Source organism: Pagrus major, chromosome 21 (genome assembly GCF_040436345.1).
Source record: "Pagrus major chromosome 21, Pma_NU_1.0".
Lineage (NCBI taxonomy): Eukaryota > Metazoa > Chordata > Actinopteri > Spariformes > Sparidae > Pagrus > Pagrus major.
Window position 1 is genome coordinate 15,132,949 of NC_133235.1, and position 18,183 is coordinate 15,151,131.

Here is an 18,183-nt window from a genome sequence, read left to right on the forward strand (position 1 = left end):
ATGAAAATGAGTCTAAAATGAGCCTTCACAGGAATATTATACAATAAAAGGTAAAAACACGTTATAAAGTACAATGAAGCCAGATTAAACTCTCTATTCAACCATTGTTTCTCAACTCGGGGGGCGTGAGCCCCAAGGGGGTTCATGAGTAAATGTCTAGGAGTCGGAAAGAAAATACAATATTTTAGACTGGGGAATAGTTTTTACATGACATTGCCTGTACCAGTGATGTAATCTGCCCTCTAATAGATTTTATTGAGTGTGTTTATGAGAGGTAAGGTGAGTCTTCAAATGAGTTCTGAGTGGAGAAAGAAAGAGAAAGAAAACCTCTATTTTCATTTGGCACTTTCTGGTTATGTGAGTTAAAAGTCTGTAGCAGTCTTTGGGGGGTGAGAACCACTATAGTCCAAATATTTCCTCAAGTATCCTTGAAATGAGACCTTGTTCTGGAAGCTATTTATGGTCTGCGTTTACTTCTATCTACAATCGTTAAAGCAACATTATGTAACCACAAATCCTAGGTCTGTAACTGTTTGTCAGACGTAATGTAGGTGCTAACTACGAACAAAACTCATAACCTCATAACAATGTTATGTGTTGAAAACTTGTATGTTGAAGTAAACATGTATGCAATGCTGTGATCCTACCTTCTCACTGAAGTTACATAGTGCAGAAACAAGTGATGGGGGGCGGAGAGGCTGAGACAGAGACACCATTCACCCTGTTACAAGACACTGTAGCATCAACATGATTCTGAAGCTGTTATTTTAATTAACATTTACATTTTAATCAGAAGAGAAAGATCTTCATTGGCTGATTTTTTTCATGCCACCTTTCTATCTTCAAACGGTGTTCTGGGGACCTTATTTTCCTCTGAGAACAGCTTGTTTATTCAGTTATGGAAAAGATAAATATTCCTGAGTTTGTATTATTACCTCATTTATATTGTAGATATTAAAATTCTGAGTTTGAATTTCTTCTCTTAAGGTAAAGAAGTTATATAATGTTGCTTTAATTACCTTTCTATGATTCACTGTTAGTGGCGGGGTACGCCATCCTCGCAGTAGACTCATGCTGCATCTTGCTGGATTTTTCATCAGTAGACCAGTTTGAAATGTTGCAGACAGTATACTATAGTCCGACATATCGCGCTATATTTCTTCAAACACTTGAGTAAAACGTTTTTGTTTGTGTATGGCTTCACTATCACATGAAATAAAATAAAAAAACTTTTATTATTATTAACTAGATATTTTTACATCATTCATACAAATGTACTACTAGCTAGTCTGATAGGTACTCTACTACCTAGAGTATTGTTATTTGCATTCTTCGGATCTGGACAATAATGTTTTGTGAGTTTGAGATATGCTTGGGCAGAGGAGGTTAAACATCATATAGACAGAGCATAGAGAAATGTAATAATGAAGTATCATTCGTGATCCTTAGGGGGATCGTTAATTGGCCAATCCATTTAATTAGACTCCCTCCCAAGTGCGGTGCAGCTAATGTATGCAAGCAATCACTGTTTGTTTATTTACAGCCTGTTCAAATTACATTGAGCAGCCAAGTGACACATCATCATCATCAAAACTCCACTTTCACTGTACCGCTTACAATTGCTCCTCATTTAAAATGTGTATTCATTACCAATCAGCTACATGAGCGACGATGTTTTCATGCTGCTGACTGGCGGTGGGAGTTGTTAGTGAGGAGGGAGGAGATGAGGAAGGAAGTCCCAGAGGAAGGTATTGTTTTAAAACACCCAGGGTCGACGGGGGACAAATGTCACACAAACATGCACTCCACTTGTGTTTTGACCTGGTTCTCACATTCATCACAGTCACTGGCCTTCTTCCTGGGCAATAACAGGTCATCTTAATCATGGCTCTGTGTTTATTTACCAGGCTGAGTTCAATTTCATGGGCTTCTGACAAAATGAGATGTTTTTGTTCTCCTTGTGGAAACGAGCCAAGGCAACCAGATCTGCGCTTCAAATCTTCACCTCATTAAACGTTCCCCCGCACGCCGCACTGTCACAGAACTGCACATCATAACAAAGATGTAGAACAAACATCTCCTCCCTCTCTCTTATTCTCCCTGTCTACCTCATCACATCCTCCTCTGTTGTTTTCTCCAGAGCCTGCTGACAGGTTTGATGTACTACCGACCCGACGACCCCATCGACTACCTTGAGGGCTGTCTGAAGAAAGTCAGGGAGCTCGGAGGACCAGACAAGGTGCGGTGGGATACCTTTGTAGGCCAGGAGAAGAAGTCACTTCCCCCTCTCAACGGTGGCCAATCACGCAGGTCCCTCTTCAGAAACGGTGAGCGGTGAAAGATCCTAAGACAAGATAAGACTTTACAGCTCTCCTTGAAATGTTTCTTTTTGTGCAAGCTTTGAAATGTTTGGTCCGGGTTGTTACATCTTGTTCTCATTCATACAGTTTTTTATATCGTTCTATTTGAACTTTTTCTTTTCATTGTTTGTACTTCCTCCATTTTCATTTCATTTATTGTCATTTTATCTGCCACGTCTGGTTTTATTTCCTTTTGTACAGCACTTTCTAATTTTTTAAGAAAAGTGCTATAAAAAGAAATGTATTATTATTATTGTTGTTATTATTATTAATAAGATAAGTTAAGGTAAGTTAAGTTAAGATAAGATAAGATAAGACTGAGTCCTCATAGGGAAAATTCAGTTGTTATAGCAGCTCAATAAAAGAAGTAACCTACTGAAAACAAATATAAAGTGTACAAATGTAATTACAAAAGATACAAAGAGGAATTGCACAGGAGAGTTGCATTGGCTGAAACAATTAGTGAGTTAATCGAGTGAGTTAGTTTTTAATCAACAAAGCCTAAACTTTGCTGGTTCCAGTCTTGTACACATGCAGATTTAATGCCTTTGTTTCTTTCTCATGATAGCAAATGTAATTTCCTTAAAGCTGCTGTGAGCGGCGTCGTTTTAACTTCCTGTCCATTTTGCAATTAGCAGTCCACTCCCTCTTCTTTACGTCACCACGATTGCACAACTCCTTTATGTTTTCAAAGTAGCTCTCTTTGCCTCTTTTTTTTTCTTCAAAAGTTTGTAGCTTTCCCTGTTCATGAGCAGACAGGACCACCTCTTTTTTGGAGTTCTCTGTCCTGATTGGATAAAATGGGCAGGGATGCCAGAAAATGTTCTCTTTCTCTGCATGAGCAGGAGGAGGAGCAGTTGGATTATAGAGCTATTTAACAATTATTTATTCCAATAAGAAAACAACACTTACAGCAGCTTTAAATTTAGAAAACAACACATTTAAATATGTCAAATCAGGCTCCAAAAACTTGTAAAGGGCTTTTTTCATATATATTTTAAAGATATAATAATTAACTGAGTGACTAATAAAGACTGATAATTCTGCAGATTAATCAATAATGAAAATAAAAAAAGTAAAACGTTGCAGCCACACACATCTAATTCTGCACCTCTGAAGTGTTTTTTCCCAATTCTGTGATTCAGGCAAAGACAGAGCCTTCTGCTCAGAGCCAAAATATCTATATTTTCAGGCACTTGACTCTCTAAGGATGCTGGCAGCACTGAGTCTTCCTCTCCCACACAAACTGGCTCACTGTTTGAACAGGAAAGGGTGTTGACATTTGTACTGTACATTCATGAGCCCCATTGTCGATACTTTGTAAAAACGGTGGTGCTGCTTTTGAAAATACTCGCGGTAGTAGAGTTGGAGTGCAGTGAGATGGGAGGCTTTTTTTCTCCAGCTAGGCACCTGTGTGTGCATCACCACTCTCAGATTCCAAAATGTGCCAGAAGCGTTTGTTCAGATACCAGAACACCCACAAACACACCAAAGCACCAACTGCTGCTGCTTCCAAACCGTCATGTTTTGATGTTCAAAAGTGCAGAGTGCAGATCTCCTTCTTCGAACATGCCTGTGCTGCCTTCACTGACCTGTGGATTTGTAGACAGAATGTTACAGCACAGTTAAACATTGGCGGTTAATCATTCACATGACACCAAAAGGCTCCCCATTCATAGCTTAGCAGCTGGTCTGACCAGTGTGGGAAGAAGTAGAGATGCAAAACATAGTTGGTATGTGTACAGCCAACTTCAGCTACTTGTATGCTAATTTTCCATTTGCATTGCTTTATTGGGCCTATTTTAAGCCAAACATTAACTTCTTTGTTTGATGATGCGTGCGAAGGGATGCAGTAATGTACACAGGACCTACTTTAATACAACAAATACACAAGCATACAGACTTTGGAGAAGCGAAGTCTTCACAGTCGAGGAGTGTCGAGAGTGGACTCACGTTTAAGCCACTTCTCTTAATATGTTGTTAAAGATGTCTCAAAGCTCTGCCAGCTGCAAGGTTTAGTTGCTGGGAACCGAAGCCTAATCAGGGATAGAGATTCCTGTGACCCGCGGTTCCCCTCTCGGCTGATAGCTGACGCTCAAATCTGCTGTGTTAGAAAACGTTTGCTGGAAGTGAAATGCTGCTCTCACTTCCTAAATTATTCCCATCTTTGATTGACTGTTCAATGTGTCATAAATGTCAAAAGGGCAAAAGTAAGCCTTTAGATACAGCAAGGCCGGACAACATAAGTGAAAATTGGCGTGTTTTTTAAAAATGTTTTCATCCTAACAAGAGCAAAGTCTGAGTTTTGCTAAATTGGTCATATAAAAGAAGCATCTCTGCTCCTAGGATTCAACAAAAAATTGTATGATCAATACCATCCAAAGCAAGCGATGATAATGGTTCCACGTGTGCATTATAGCAGCTCTGCAGCATGCTGTGATGCTTTCTATCTTTTGTCAATGTGTTATAATGAATCCTGTGATCACCAGAGACAGCAGTATAATTACCAAGCTGAATGACGCATTGAATTCATCACACTTTCACATCACAGTTTCATCTCAGATTAATATAACTGCTCATTTTTTGTTTTTTGTTACGAAACGTGATTGGCAGCGTTTGAAATAAAGTCACATGTGCATTTATAAAGTGATCGACAGCAACAAACTCATAGAGCATGAATGAGATTTAATTATTAATAATGTCTTCATCAATACTACAGACAAGTTGATTCTCAATTTCTGTTTGTGTGTGTGTGTGTGTGTGTGTGTGTGTGTGTGCGTGCGCGCGCGTGTGTGTGTGACAGTGTTGCCCGACAGTCCCAATTTTCCCTACAGAAGGTATGACCGCCTCCCTCCCATCAGCCAGTTTTCCATCGAGAGCGACTCGGACCTGTCGGAGACGGCGGAGCTCATAGAGGAGTACGAGGTGTTCGATCCATCCAGACCACGACCTAAAGTCATCCTTGTCATCGGTAAAGGACCAGTACACACACAGAAGCACACACACATTAAAACTATAAATCATGGGTCTTCAACATTTTTCCTTTAGCTGACTGACAGTCGGAACAGGGACCCCCTTCTACATATATTGCATTAAGAAAAATTGCGTTGCATGTTAAACTGCTTACAATAAAGTGCTGGGTGGTGCAGGTGATGCACTGTTCAGATCGGGCAGCCACTCACATTGGGTAGTGCCAGCCACACAGTGATTTAGCATATGTTTAGGTTAGCTTGCTCACAATATTTCACAAGGTATCATGGGTAGACTGCTCATCCCTTTTAATGTGTATTTGCTAACAAAATGTTGTATTCATGTTAATGTGTATTTTCAGACATATTTAAACTTTTGAAAAAATAAAAACTTTTGAAAATGTTATCAAACAGTAATTTAGTGGCCACCCTGCAGTAACTTTGAGGACACCATAGGGGTAGTGGATGGGCCCCCCCCCCCTCCAGTGTGCACTATGGGACCTTATTTCTGAAAAGATTTGTGCAGTAGTCAAAGGAGAGAGACAATTTGATCCCATTTGAATTGTGCCATGACTTACATGTATGATGTTTGTCAATTTGAAAGATAATTTTGGCAACATGGCCGTTACCTTGGCACATAAAGGTATTTAGAAAAGTGGGAATCACAATAAATGTTGTCATTTTGACAACTGCAGTTATGTGAAAGGAGAGTTAGTCAGATCTGTGAGTTAGCTAATATACAGGATCGGCTCTACAAGGTTTCGTTCATGGTTTTTTTGTGACTTAAACAACTGTTGTATGTGTAGTCTTCCTATTTATGTATTTCGCAGTCTTATACTTGATTAATTTTATGACAAATGCTGACTCGCAGTGTGAAAAAGAATCTCTTAAATTGCTAACCATCAATGTGTAGTTCATGGCACAAATCAAACGGAAACAGATGTTTATTTGGGCGTGACTTTGGCTCTCTATAAATAATACGTGCGTCTTTGCACAGCACAACGATGACACAGTTTGTTTACTAATCCGATGTTTTAGATTTGAAGTGCTCATCTGGATTCCTCCTAACCCAATGTTTCCATTAGACAGCCAAGGTCAAAGTAAGTTCATTTTGTTTGTAAACACAGGAAAACACTGTAATCAGTGTCTCTTTAATGCTTCTGATGGGAGCTTTATCCATTTATATAAAAACGTCAGCAAAAATACAAAGTTTATATTTGCCTTGCTGATGATCTAAAAATAAATGGCCTGAATGGGAATCTACAAGTCAGAGTCAGAGTCACAGTTTGTGTGTGTGTGTGTGTGTGTGTGTGTGTGCGTGTGTGTGTGTGCGTGTGTAAACAGCGTGTTTTTTCCGGGTATTTTGAAGGTAGCCCCTCCTCTCCCTGTCGCTATCAGCGGAGCAGATCTTGTTGCATGTCACTCACTGTGTCAGACACTCACGCTCCCCTAATCTGATATTCTTGATGGGCCTGCATTAACCTGTCATATACATTCATTAATCTTATAAATTAAGCTCGGCAGCTGCGTAATAAGAGTAATGGGACTGGCTGGCTGGAACAGAAAAGGCTGATATCTAAAAACCCTCTTGAAAACAGTTTATTTGAGGTTTTCGTGTCTGTTAAAAGCTCTTAAAAATCCTCTGTAAGCCTTCTGCTGCAGCATGTTTTGCTTCTTTGTGCGTACCTGGGATGTTCATGGTGTGGGTGATTGTTATTTGTCCTCGCAGCACAAAGCCAGTTCCTATCTCGTCTTTGTGAGCACATTGTGGCCTATTTTAAAGGGAAAGCAGGATGGCAGCAGCTGTCATCTCTTTGTGAGGATCGAGGCAAATGTTTCGTCTGTCAGTTCTGCAGAGAGAGACACGCTAACATGTGTGGTCATGAGGAGGTCGGGAGCGGACTGGATAGAAATTTACAAAATACTCAGATGTGAGATAAAGTGCACATACCACACTTACCACAGTATCTCTATGATCGTCCCACCTCGTGTCTTTACTGCAAAACTTTCACTTTCAAAACACAAGTACAGTTAATGTAATGAGTAATGGCTGCTTTACATTTAGCTTTGAGGGTCCTGTTACTGCACACGGCTCATAATGCTTATTGTGCCCCTAAACTGAACAGAGCCATCGTTAACATTATTTGTTGCACCTGCGCTTCCTCGCTATGACAGGTCATAAAGACTGGAACGATCCCATGATCTGATATCGCTGTGTTGGTGTTGTTCCTAGAAGATCATAAATAATGTTGCTCCATGACCATCTTTGCAATGGACCAATGGCGTTTTTGTGATGTCATATTCATAAATCATTTTGTTGTCTAAACTTAACCAACAACGAACAACTGAGGGGAACATTTTGGGAAATGCACTTACTCACTTCGCTCTCCTGCTGAGAGTTAGACGAGAAGATCATTACCACTCATATCTGTCTACAAAATACGAAGCCACAGGAACAAGATGGTTAGCTTAGCTTAGCATAATGAATTTAAAAGGGAGAGCAGCTAACCCGACTAAATTACATTTTTAAAATATTTTAAAAATGTATGTATAGTGGGTATTTCCCCCTTCCTATAAAGCCTATATGCCAAGCTACGCTAACAGTATTGTGGCTTTATATTTATCACAGAGTAATATTGATCTTTTCACCTAACTCTCAGCAGGTGTAGTTCCCAAAATATCAAACTATACCACGCCGAGTGACACCCTTGATTCCCCTGTAACTATTTTAAGCAGCAATACTAAATAATAACTCTTAAGAATAAAGGTCAGACAGTAGATATTCAGTAGAGTTTCAGCTTCCTTTTTGTCATTTTCCACAGACAAAGCATCCATAATTAATAACCTAAGCATATCTCTAAAGGCCTCACTATGCTTCAAAAGAACTAGGTCGTATGATGTGTTGTCCCACCATAACAGGGCTGTCAGAGAAAGGGGTGTGACACGATGAGTCACATAAACGTGGATAAAGGTGCACACTTTTGGACCGTCTCTACTCAAAGGCTCTCATTGTGTTGCACTTGGTTATACACATGAAAAAAGATGGAAGTAGTTGTGTGAAGGCTGAGACAAGAAATTCCAAGTTCACACCTCTGCACACCTGGCTAGCTTCTGCAGAAATTGGGCCTGATGGACAGATTTTTAAAAAATGTAAGCACCTGCATTTCTGACATTGGATGGGGGTTTTCAGGCGGGTTAGACGAGGGGCAGGAGGTTTCCGGGGATCTGATGATATGACAAGCATACTGAGCAGTGATGGTAATCATGGCTCTTTGAAGGGGGCTGGATCTTATGGCTCAGTTCCTCCGTTCATTCCGCATGTGTGGACTTCACTCATCGTGTGTTCTGCTGTTCGCCTCGTCTCTGTTGATCAGTTGTCTAGTGCCTCGTGGCTAGGCATGCACAATTGTGCACTTGATGGTTACCAGCACAAGATACAAAAGTCTCAGCAAGCTTGGATTGCTAATTTATGCTAAATGCTAAATTAAATGGTTAAATCGAAAAGAAAACAACATAGGCAGCTAAAGTCTCTCAAAACTGTTGACGGTGTAAATAGTTTCCTTTGGGTGAATTTATCCTTTAATTCCAAATGTAAACCTTACACATGATCCAGAACCCCGACACTGAATACCTGTAGGGATACTTTTAACATCTTTAAGTACACATAACATTAACTTCACAGAAACTCAAAATTGGATTATCTGAATTAAATCTGACCAAATAATATATCTATTATATAGTGATAACTGATCTGTAATGATTTTGTATGCTTGGCTGTACACTCTCCTCCTCATCACTAAGAGAATAAATTGCCCACACAGCTCAGTGTCCAACTAATTCCTCTTAACTCTTGCCTGGCTTTGAACCAGGAGCAGTTTTGGTGCAGTTGACATTTCTATGGTAACAGTAACATCTTTGAATTTGTGGAATAAAAATGCAGTTGTCTATTCTCATAGCTTTTAAAGGCACTAATACATCCCTAACACATTGCTAATTACCGGATTAAGCCTGAAATATCAACTTTTTGTGGCTTTGACTCTTGCATGTTTTACTTTTGAAGGAATTCTGGTCATTTTTTGTGTAAAATTGCACTCCACTGAGACTAAAACAATGTTAGAATGAAGGGTAACATGACCTCTATTCAAAACGATGTTTACCAAACTATCCAGTATCAAGCAAAGAGCTGTCTTCTCCTGCTGTTGCTCCTCTGCACTGCCTTTATAAAAAGAGAGAAAAAGAGACGATTTCTTAGCAAATGTAGGAGGTTCACACATACCTGTGTCTGTCATCTCCCCCCTACATGTCCTTCTCCCCCACATACACTTGCAAAACACACACAACACAGTCACGCAGAGACACATATACACATAAATGTGCAAACACAAGCAGAGTTATGCACACACACAGAGTCTCACATAGTCTGGGTTTCTCTTACTAACGCTCACACACACACATGCGCCCACGCTAACACACCCACGCACGAAATGTTTCACACTCACACAGACACATTTCACACACACACACACACACACATACACACACATACACACACAAACACACACAAACACATAGACACAGGACAAAATCTCTCCCAAAACATCAACAGCTCTCCCTCTGTGCCTAGGTGGCCCTGGCAGCGGCAAAGGAACACAGTGCCTGAAGATTGCCGAGCGCTACGGCTTCCAGTACGTGTCCGTGGGCGAGCTGCTGAGGAAGAAGATGATACACAACGCCACCAGCAACAGAAAGTGGAGCCTGATCGCTAAAATCATCACCAACGGAGAGCTGGCGCCACAGGTAGCAGAGAAACAAGAGGGGGGGAGAGGGGGAGAGTGTCTGTGAGACAGAGAGGGTATTAGAGGAAGGATGAGCGGCGAGTGTGTCCAGTCACTCGCAGGTCATTATCACAGTGTGAGTGTAATAAGGGACTAATTAGCAGCATCCAAATCACAAGCATGTTGGAGAGAGGGATGCTTAGCCGTCTTATTAGCGTCCTTCTCTGCAAGATAATGACTTCGCCTGGGAGGAAGATGGACACAGACCCCCTGTGGTTGTTTGTGCTCCATTCAGTCCAACACTGTATAGAAAATGCATATGATGCCCTTCCTAATTTAACATGTGGATGAAATTTACAACTTTGTGCATATCCGAGGACAGAGAGAGGACGAAACCACAGCTATAAATAACCAGAAAGGGGAAGAAGGAGACATGTTTTAATAATGCTCCCAGCAGGATTCACTTTCTTCACTCTGTTGTTATTTTACACACACACAAGCCCGAATTACACACACGCACAAACAGGACCTAAACTCATGCATTAATGTATGAAGAGGTGTCAGAGCGGTAGGCTGCCATGTAGTCAGGCGCCCTAGCAGGTAGGGGTTTGGTGCCTTGCTCAATGGGAGCCACCAGTCAACACTCTGCACAGACTGGCCCCTGCTTGTCTTGGACCTGCATGCCTCCAGTATCCAATCCAAGTCCACACAGACTGAGCTACTGTCGCCCCTGTTTTTGTGTTTTATTTCATTTAAGCCACTAACTACAAATCACATTTACTCTTCATCAGTGTTTTAGAAAAGTGCCCAACAGTCATACTTGAGTAAAAGTGAAAATATCGTAATAAAATATGACTTTCTCTTTATAAATGTGGAAGTCACCCACACACAAAGTCTTAAAGTATCTGATATTAAACATACTTAATTTTCAAAAGTAATTTTCTGGCAATGGATTTATCTTAAAAGGACAAGTAGAAGTAAATTATATTTATATTTAAATGTATATACATGTACAGTACTTGAGTAAATGTACTTAGTTATATTATATCACTCCTATGCATTGTTGCTTTTAATGATTTCCTTTCATCCATTTAGGTATAAAAAAGCAACCTGCAGGAACTTGAAAATTGATTGCCAAAACAATTTAATCGCCCTTATTTATTTATTTATTTAATAATTAAATCATTTATTTATTTAACTGTACTCTGCGAGAGCAGGAGATTCATTTATTTTCGTGTGCACCATGTTTAATTTTCGGAGCAGTGCGCTCAGCAATTTTGTCATTGACTTGAGACCAAAAATAAGTTTTGGAATTCAAAAAATGACGAGGAAATTCACTCATTCTTTTCGTTTGTCCTTCAATATTAATTCAATGACATTAAGTAGATAATGAATTGTGAATGCAACCTTTTCATCTAACTCTCAAATGTCTCCAATGCTTTGGTGGATTTGACATAGTGAAGGCAAAACTACAACAAATTTGTATCTAAAACATAATTTTTAATCGTCCTTTAAAATGAATCAGGAAGGTAATACCAGTGATGACAAACTTAGTCCATATAGGGCTATTCGAGTAAAGTTCAAGAGTCCCTCTGAGATCAACTGACAAAAAGAAAACATGTCAAAACAAAGGAGAAGTGGAATGAAGCTCCAATCCACAAAGATGATCCAAGAAGAGTATTTAGAGTTTGGGGGCCCTGCAGCAGACAGAGACTCTTGAGGTCTTAAGTGTAGACGAATGGCTGTTAACAGTATTCATGGGCACAAAACTCACAAATGTCTGTTGCTGCTAGAACATGGAAGATTTCAAAATACAATCTGACACTCTCTGTGATCATGTCAAGTATTAGTGAGTTCAAATTGGCTTAAAGATGCAAAACCACAGGACGGCCCATAATCCAATATTTTATGCATCCTTCTTCATCCTGGTCAGTCGCATTTGAATCAAAGTCTTTGTAAGCCTTTTCCGCTTTAGCACAGTCCTTAGTTTTATAACAAACTGTGTCAGGCGTGTCCCTGTGTAGACTAATGAGTAAAGTGTGTCACTAGTGCTACTTTGGTTAGTGGTTTGGCTTGCATAACTATCAAATAAACACAGTCTCCATGAAGATAAACACATCTTTCAGGGATTTATCTAGTCTTTATTGTGGAAATATTTTGTTTAACATAACGAAAAACACCTGAGTGAGCTGTCTGTACTGTCAACACGAGCACCATGATGCATCAGTGATGCAGCGAGGTTCAAGCCTGTAACAGCGAGCCCTCGCCTGCTTCGTGACTGGCAGCTCTTAGCTCCTGTCCCCTGATGAATAACCATCAATAGCTGCCCACCTCATCAATTATCATTCCTCCACTGCATACCTGGCACGTCATCGGCCTTCTCCCTTTTGGGAGATCACCAGATGTCAGTCGAGGAACCAGTGAGATAAACAGCAAAGTGGCCGAGCTGCAGAAATATTAGATATGATAGAGTGACTCGTGGCTGTTAGGCATTTAATTTCCTGCTGTGATTAGTTTAGCAAAGCAGATTAAAATTTGGCTTCTTAATGATTATGTGTGCAATGAGGAGAGGACGAGGCAAAGTATTTCTGGGAATGAAGCTTGTTGATAACATTGCTTTTGTAAATACAGTATAGTGAAGCGGTTGACTGGCATAGCACTAATGCACTGATTGTTTATAGTGGTGCCCAAGTGTCATAGATTTTATCCTACTCTTTTATACCATATGGTAAAAATAACATTATCCTGAGTACAATGAAGAACAACACAGAGATAATGACTTTACTTACTTTATTGTGGCTTATTTTGTGTCATTGTGGTCATCATCTCTCTTACATTCCTGGATTTCTTGATTATGCAAGGCACCGTAATACGCATGATTATACTTCATGTCCAAGTTGCGCACCCGTGCTTGTGTTCATGCATGAACAACTGTACCGTGGGGAAGCACACCTATTCCAACCGTGCCAGGGCCAAAGCAGTGAGAGTTCACACTAGTCAAACAAACTGGACTTTGGGGGTCGAACGTGCTTGGGCATGGTACGGATTGCCAAGTGTGAGTGCGCCCCAAGAGTTGTGATCAGAGTTGCTGTAAATCGCCTCCATACTGTATTTCTACTTGTTGTCAAACTGGCATCTGTTGGCTATTGACTGTTACTCTGGTGATACGCTGCACCCGTATTTGGAGTGATTTCCAACAGGTGGCCAATCTGTAAGCGTTGCCCCTTTAATAAAGTGTTGGATGATTGATGCCTTTCTTCAAGTCAATAAAAAAAATCAGAAAATGTGTTAATTTGTAAGTCAATTTTAGTTGATTTAGTTGAGTTAGATAAGAAGATTGATACCACTCACATTTGTCTGGTAAATATTTAACCACAGGTTGTGCAGCTTAACATAAAGACTCAATCTGTCTCAATCCAAAGGAAATAAATCCACCTACCTGCACCTTTCTACCTATCTGCTTTCTAACCCTATCAAGCAAATAAGTGTATTTCCTGAAAAGCCAACCTATTTCTTTAAAGGCGTGCTATAATTCAGACATTTTATCTCTGTAAGTATTCTGAGAAAAAAAAAGTCATCCATGCGTTTGTCCTTCAATGCTGCAAATGATTCAAGACGCAGCACGACACAAAGCATGGCTTCACTGACTCTCTGCCAACAAGCAAATCAACATGAAGTCGTTGCTGTTTGTCTGTAACTCACTGTGAGGTCATGTGACTCAGTGTATTTCTGAACTTCTGTTCCAGCCGAAATCCCACAGGTCTCCTCACAGGAGGATGAATGTCTGACAGACAGTCTAGTCTAAAATTAAAGACTTGTAGCACTTATGCTTTCATATCCCCAGACAGTGGAAACATATTAATGTTCAGACAGTTCAGCAGGATTCAGTGTTTTAAAAAGTCGGCTAAAGACATATTTACATTATATGACTAATTGAGTTGAAGCACGTGCTGACCTTTTTTTCTTAAAGGAAAAGCACAGTTAAACCAAAACTGTGTACCAAACCATACTAGATAATACACAATGCAATATACTCTATATACTAGTTGTCAGGAGCAGTTAGTGTATCAGAAGTAGATGGACTTTATTCGCAATAATAGGACATTTTCTCACATTTTATTACAATGATTATGTTGTGGGTTTTGACTGCTGCAAAGATGGAGGAGGAATGGAGTGTCAGAGTGTGAATGTTATTCCCCACATAGTGCCCTGAAAAGGCTATGGAGTGAAAAGTCCATGCATGTACCTTACTTTTTGCTAAAAAAGGGGGGTTATGAAATGTGTCGTTTGTTAGACTGCACAGATTGTTGTCAAAAGTAACAAAAAGTCAAGATATCGTGTTAAAATATTACTTTGGTAACAGACAAAGTCACCCATAACAAATACTTGAGGAAAAGTCTTTAAGTAGCTGATGTTAAATGTACCTAAATATCAAAAGAACACAGAAAAGATCAAATTATACATGTATGTATGCACTAAATTTGTTTGCCAGTAAAATACATTAATTTATTAACTAAAGTGTCAAATAAAGGCAGTGAAGTAAAATGTAAATAATATGTCTCCAAAATGTGAGCAGTGTTAGTGTGAAAGAGCAGAAAATGGAAATACTCAAGGCAAGTACAAGTACCTCAAAATTGTACTTAAGTACAGTAGTTGAGTAAATGTACTTGTGAGATTCTATCACAGTTTCTATCATTTATTAATTATCATTTTGCATCATTCCAATGTACTACGTCTACGTATGATATAGGTAGAATTGAATGAGTAAACAATGTTGAGTTTCTGATGCAGCTTTACTGATGCTTCTCTTCTGCTGTCTGTCTGCTGTACAACTGGTGGTAAAGTGTTGTAAATAAATTGTCTCTTTAGGCATCGGCCATGATGTCATGCAGTGGATCAGAGGGCTTTCTTGGATCGTCTTATCTCATTTTATCTCTCATGTATACATTAATCTGTTCGCTGGAATCTAGTTTTAATCTCTGCAAGGTCTGTAGGGCCACTGCTCTTATTATGTTAGTCGGGGGAAATTAAACGTCTGTGTCTTGGGCACGGCCACGGATGTTATTTTTAGATTGGAGGATTGCTCACGTATCTCTGCCATATCGCATGATGCATTCTGCCTGGAGAAATACATACGAATGTGTTGACCTCCTCCAGCCACGAGGAAGTAATTGATGCTAAAGGATGATGGCACACTCGAGCCTCAGGCGCAGTCAAAACAGTTGTTCTGCTGCATTCAGATGTATGAAAGAATAATTGGATAAACAGAATAATTTTATTGTGGAATTCTCCAATGTGCTGTAAAGTTTCCCATTTTATGACTCACATTCAGCTCCTCATGATTCATTTTCAAGGCATTCTAACTATCTGTATCCTTGGAAAATCTACACTGGGAATTGCAACAACATTAACAAAACTAATCTCCTCCTTTGTGCTCTTGCTGGAGATGCAAACTGTTATTATAATTACAACTTTATGCTTTATAATTTGAAGCTGAAATGTTCTGACACCGACCAGTCGCCCACTGGAAGAACCGCCCCTATTGTTTGTGTGAAGTGAAATGTGAGTTTAGAAAGCGTCTGGCTAATAGTTGTACTGATCAAAAATCCAATTAACTCCTGCTGGTATGGTAATTGTTTGTTAATAAGCAGAAGAAATTATTGCTCTTCTGACATTTACAGGCTCAGCGGTGCTTATTAAGAATCATGTTGTGTTCACTGTGTTCCAGGAAACAACAATAACTGAGATCAAGCAGAAGATCATGAAGATCCCAGAAGCTAGTGGCATCGTCATAGATGGGTTTCCTCGAGACGTTGGACAGGCCTTGTCCTTTGAAGACCAGGTGAGTTTCTATCAGAGGATTCAGAAGAAGAGGGGCACATACTTGAAGTCCATACTTAGGAATCTCCCTCAGGCGTGCTTCACCAAATTGTGAATCAGTTGATAGCTGACATTTAAAAATAGTTTGGTATTTTAATATTTCCTTCAGTCCAAAGTTAAAGTAGACACTGGTTCAATCCCAATACACCCCTACCACTTAGCCCTACCTCTTTGTTTTGTACGTTCACGTCGAGGGGTAGGATGTCCCGATTCTTGTTGGGATGGAGGGGTAGGGCAGATTAGGGCTACATGACCCTCCAAGCTGAGGTTTTTCAGAGCACACTTAAAACTGAGGGTTATGAGAACTGTGTTGTTTCGGTGTATTATGCTCCTTTTCTTTGTCACAAGCATAAAACAATCGCTACTAGTTTGCTGATGTCATGGTCTCTGACTAGCTAGCTAGCTAACATTACATCGTTATTGCTTACATCGTTATTGCAAGTCCAGCAGTGTAAGTTGCTGCACTTGGTACTGCTCCTCTAATATCAATATAATGTTAGCCGCCAAGTTAATAAAGCAGTGCTCTTTTTAATCGATGACTTAATTGATAGCGCGATGCTCTAAATGAATTGCGAGTGGCCGTGCTTGACAATCTCCCTCAGAGAAACAGAAAATGGCTTTGTGATAATACCAGTTTGTCATGTAAACACCATCAACGTCAACTGGTGACGTATGAGGGTCTTCACGGGGGGGATTTCAACCACTACCCATAGTTGCTCTGTTCTGAGGAGGAAGCGGTTCACCCGAAAACAAGGGGTAGGCGTAAAACTTGAAATGGAATGGGCCCTAGACCACCCTTTCTGAGAAGCTTTAATTGCTACTGTACGTGACAACAACCACAATTAATGTGTCATTTAGCCACAATACGTTGCTAAAAATCATGTGGAAAAGCTGTCTATTATATCTACTGCGGACTATTTAGGACAACATGTGAGTTAACTCTAAGCAAACCCCAAGACCACCTTTTTCCACTGGATTAAAGACTGCTTTTCTGGACCTGACCTGAGTTTGCTCCCAGTGGCTCTTCCATCGATGTGTGAGTGTGTATGAATGGTTGTCGCTCCTGATGAGCAGGTAGCGCCTTGCATGGTAGCTTCTGCCACCAGTGTATGAATGAGAGTGTGAATGCGTGAATGCTAACTTGTGTTGTAAAGCGCTTTGAGTGGTTGCTAAGACTGCTCAGCACGTTTTCCATTAATAATATTTGGTCCCCTTGTCCAAGTAGTCCTCGCTCCACAAGGGCAACACTATGTTTAGCTTTTCCAAGGCGTTTTTGAGGCGGCTACGGCTGTAGCAACGGGTCACGTGTAATTGGGACCTTAGGTAACAACTTTCACACTTCAACAAATGTGCCGAACACTCAAAGCAAACTGCCTCAGGTACAGAAAACTCCACTCATTATGGGACATTTAACTACCATTCATCTCTCTGTTCACTACACTATACAGATTTAACCTGTCACTAGCTGGAACATGTACAGTTTTTCTTTTGGGATCCGGACAAGTTTCAGTCACTGTGGTTGTTGTGTGATGTAGACACAGTCAAAGTTCTCATCTGTGTCCGACACACATAAAGAGCTATTCAAGTGGCATCTGCTAGAGTCCAAATATGTAAATGATTTGGTCGCACACCAACACTGGAGCTGCTGTCCCTCAGTTTTTATGTCCAATAGCATAAGATCTAAGGATGACAGCTTCGGTCACTCGGTTTGAGTCACACCACCAGGGTTTGATGTATTTGATATCAGATGCTGCACAGCATGGAGGGGTTACAGTCAGGGCCTGGTGACTCTTTTACAAGTTGTAAATATGTTTTATTTACAAGTTTATTTGAAAAGTTTTGCCCCCAGCTGTGCAATCTCCCAACTGTGACAAATTAACATTTAAACCAATTATAATATTTTTGCATCTATTTTACATCAGTGTGAGTTGAACTGAAATTTGAATTCTTTTCATGCACGAGGTTGACAGTTATTATGCATGTTATCATTTTCAAAAGGTGCAGGGGGCACATGTTTCCATATGCAGATGGCGTCATGGTTTGAGTACTACCTTGTTCCCAGTGTCTCCCCACCTTCACACATCCCATCATTAGTTTAGTTTGTATTTAAGCCTGTGTTGTTGCTCCACTCTTTGTTGGTTTGTCTGTTTTCGTCCTGCTGTCAGTCCTTTGTCTCCTGTGCTCCTGTGCCTGTTCCCT

At 40.1% G+C, this 18,183-nt stretch overlaps 1 protein-coding gene across 1 annotated transcript in view; it reads left to right on the forward strand.

The window, feature by feature from the left end:
- ak5 (adenylate kinase 5) overlaps positions 1-18,183 on the forward strand; it is a 75,406-nt gene that overhangs the window by 761 nt on the left and 56,462 nt on the right. The window contains exons 2-5 of the mRNA XM_073492083.1: positions 2,141-2,327; positions 5,164-5,331; positions 9,954-10,126; positions 15,833-15,946. Coding sequence (XP_073348184.1) covers positions 2,141-2,327; positions 5,164-5,331; positions 9,954-10,126; positions 15,833-15,946 — 642 coding nt within the window. The remainder of the gene's footprint in view (positions 1-2,140; positions 2,328-5,163; positions 5,332-9,953; positions 10,127-15,832; positions 15,947-18,183) is intronic.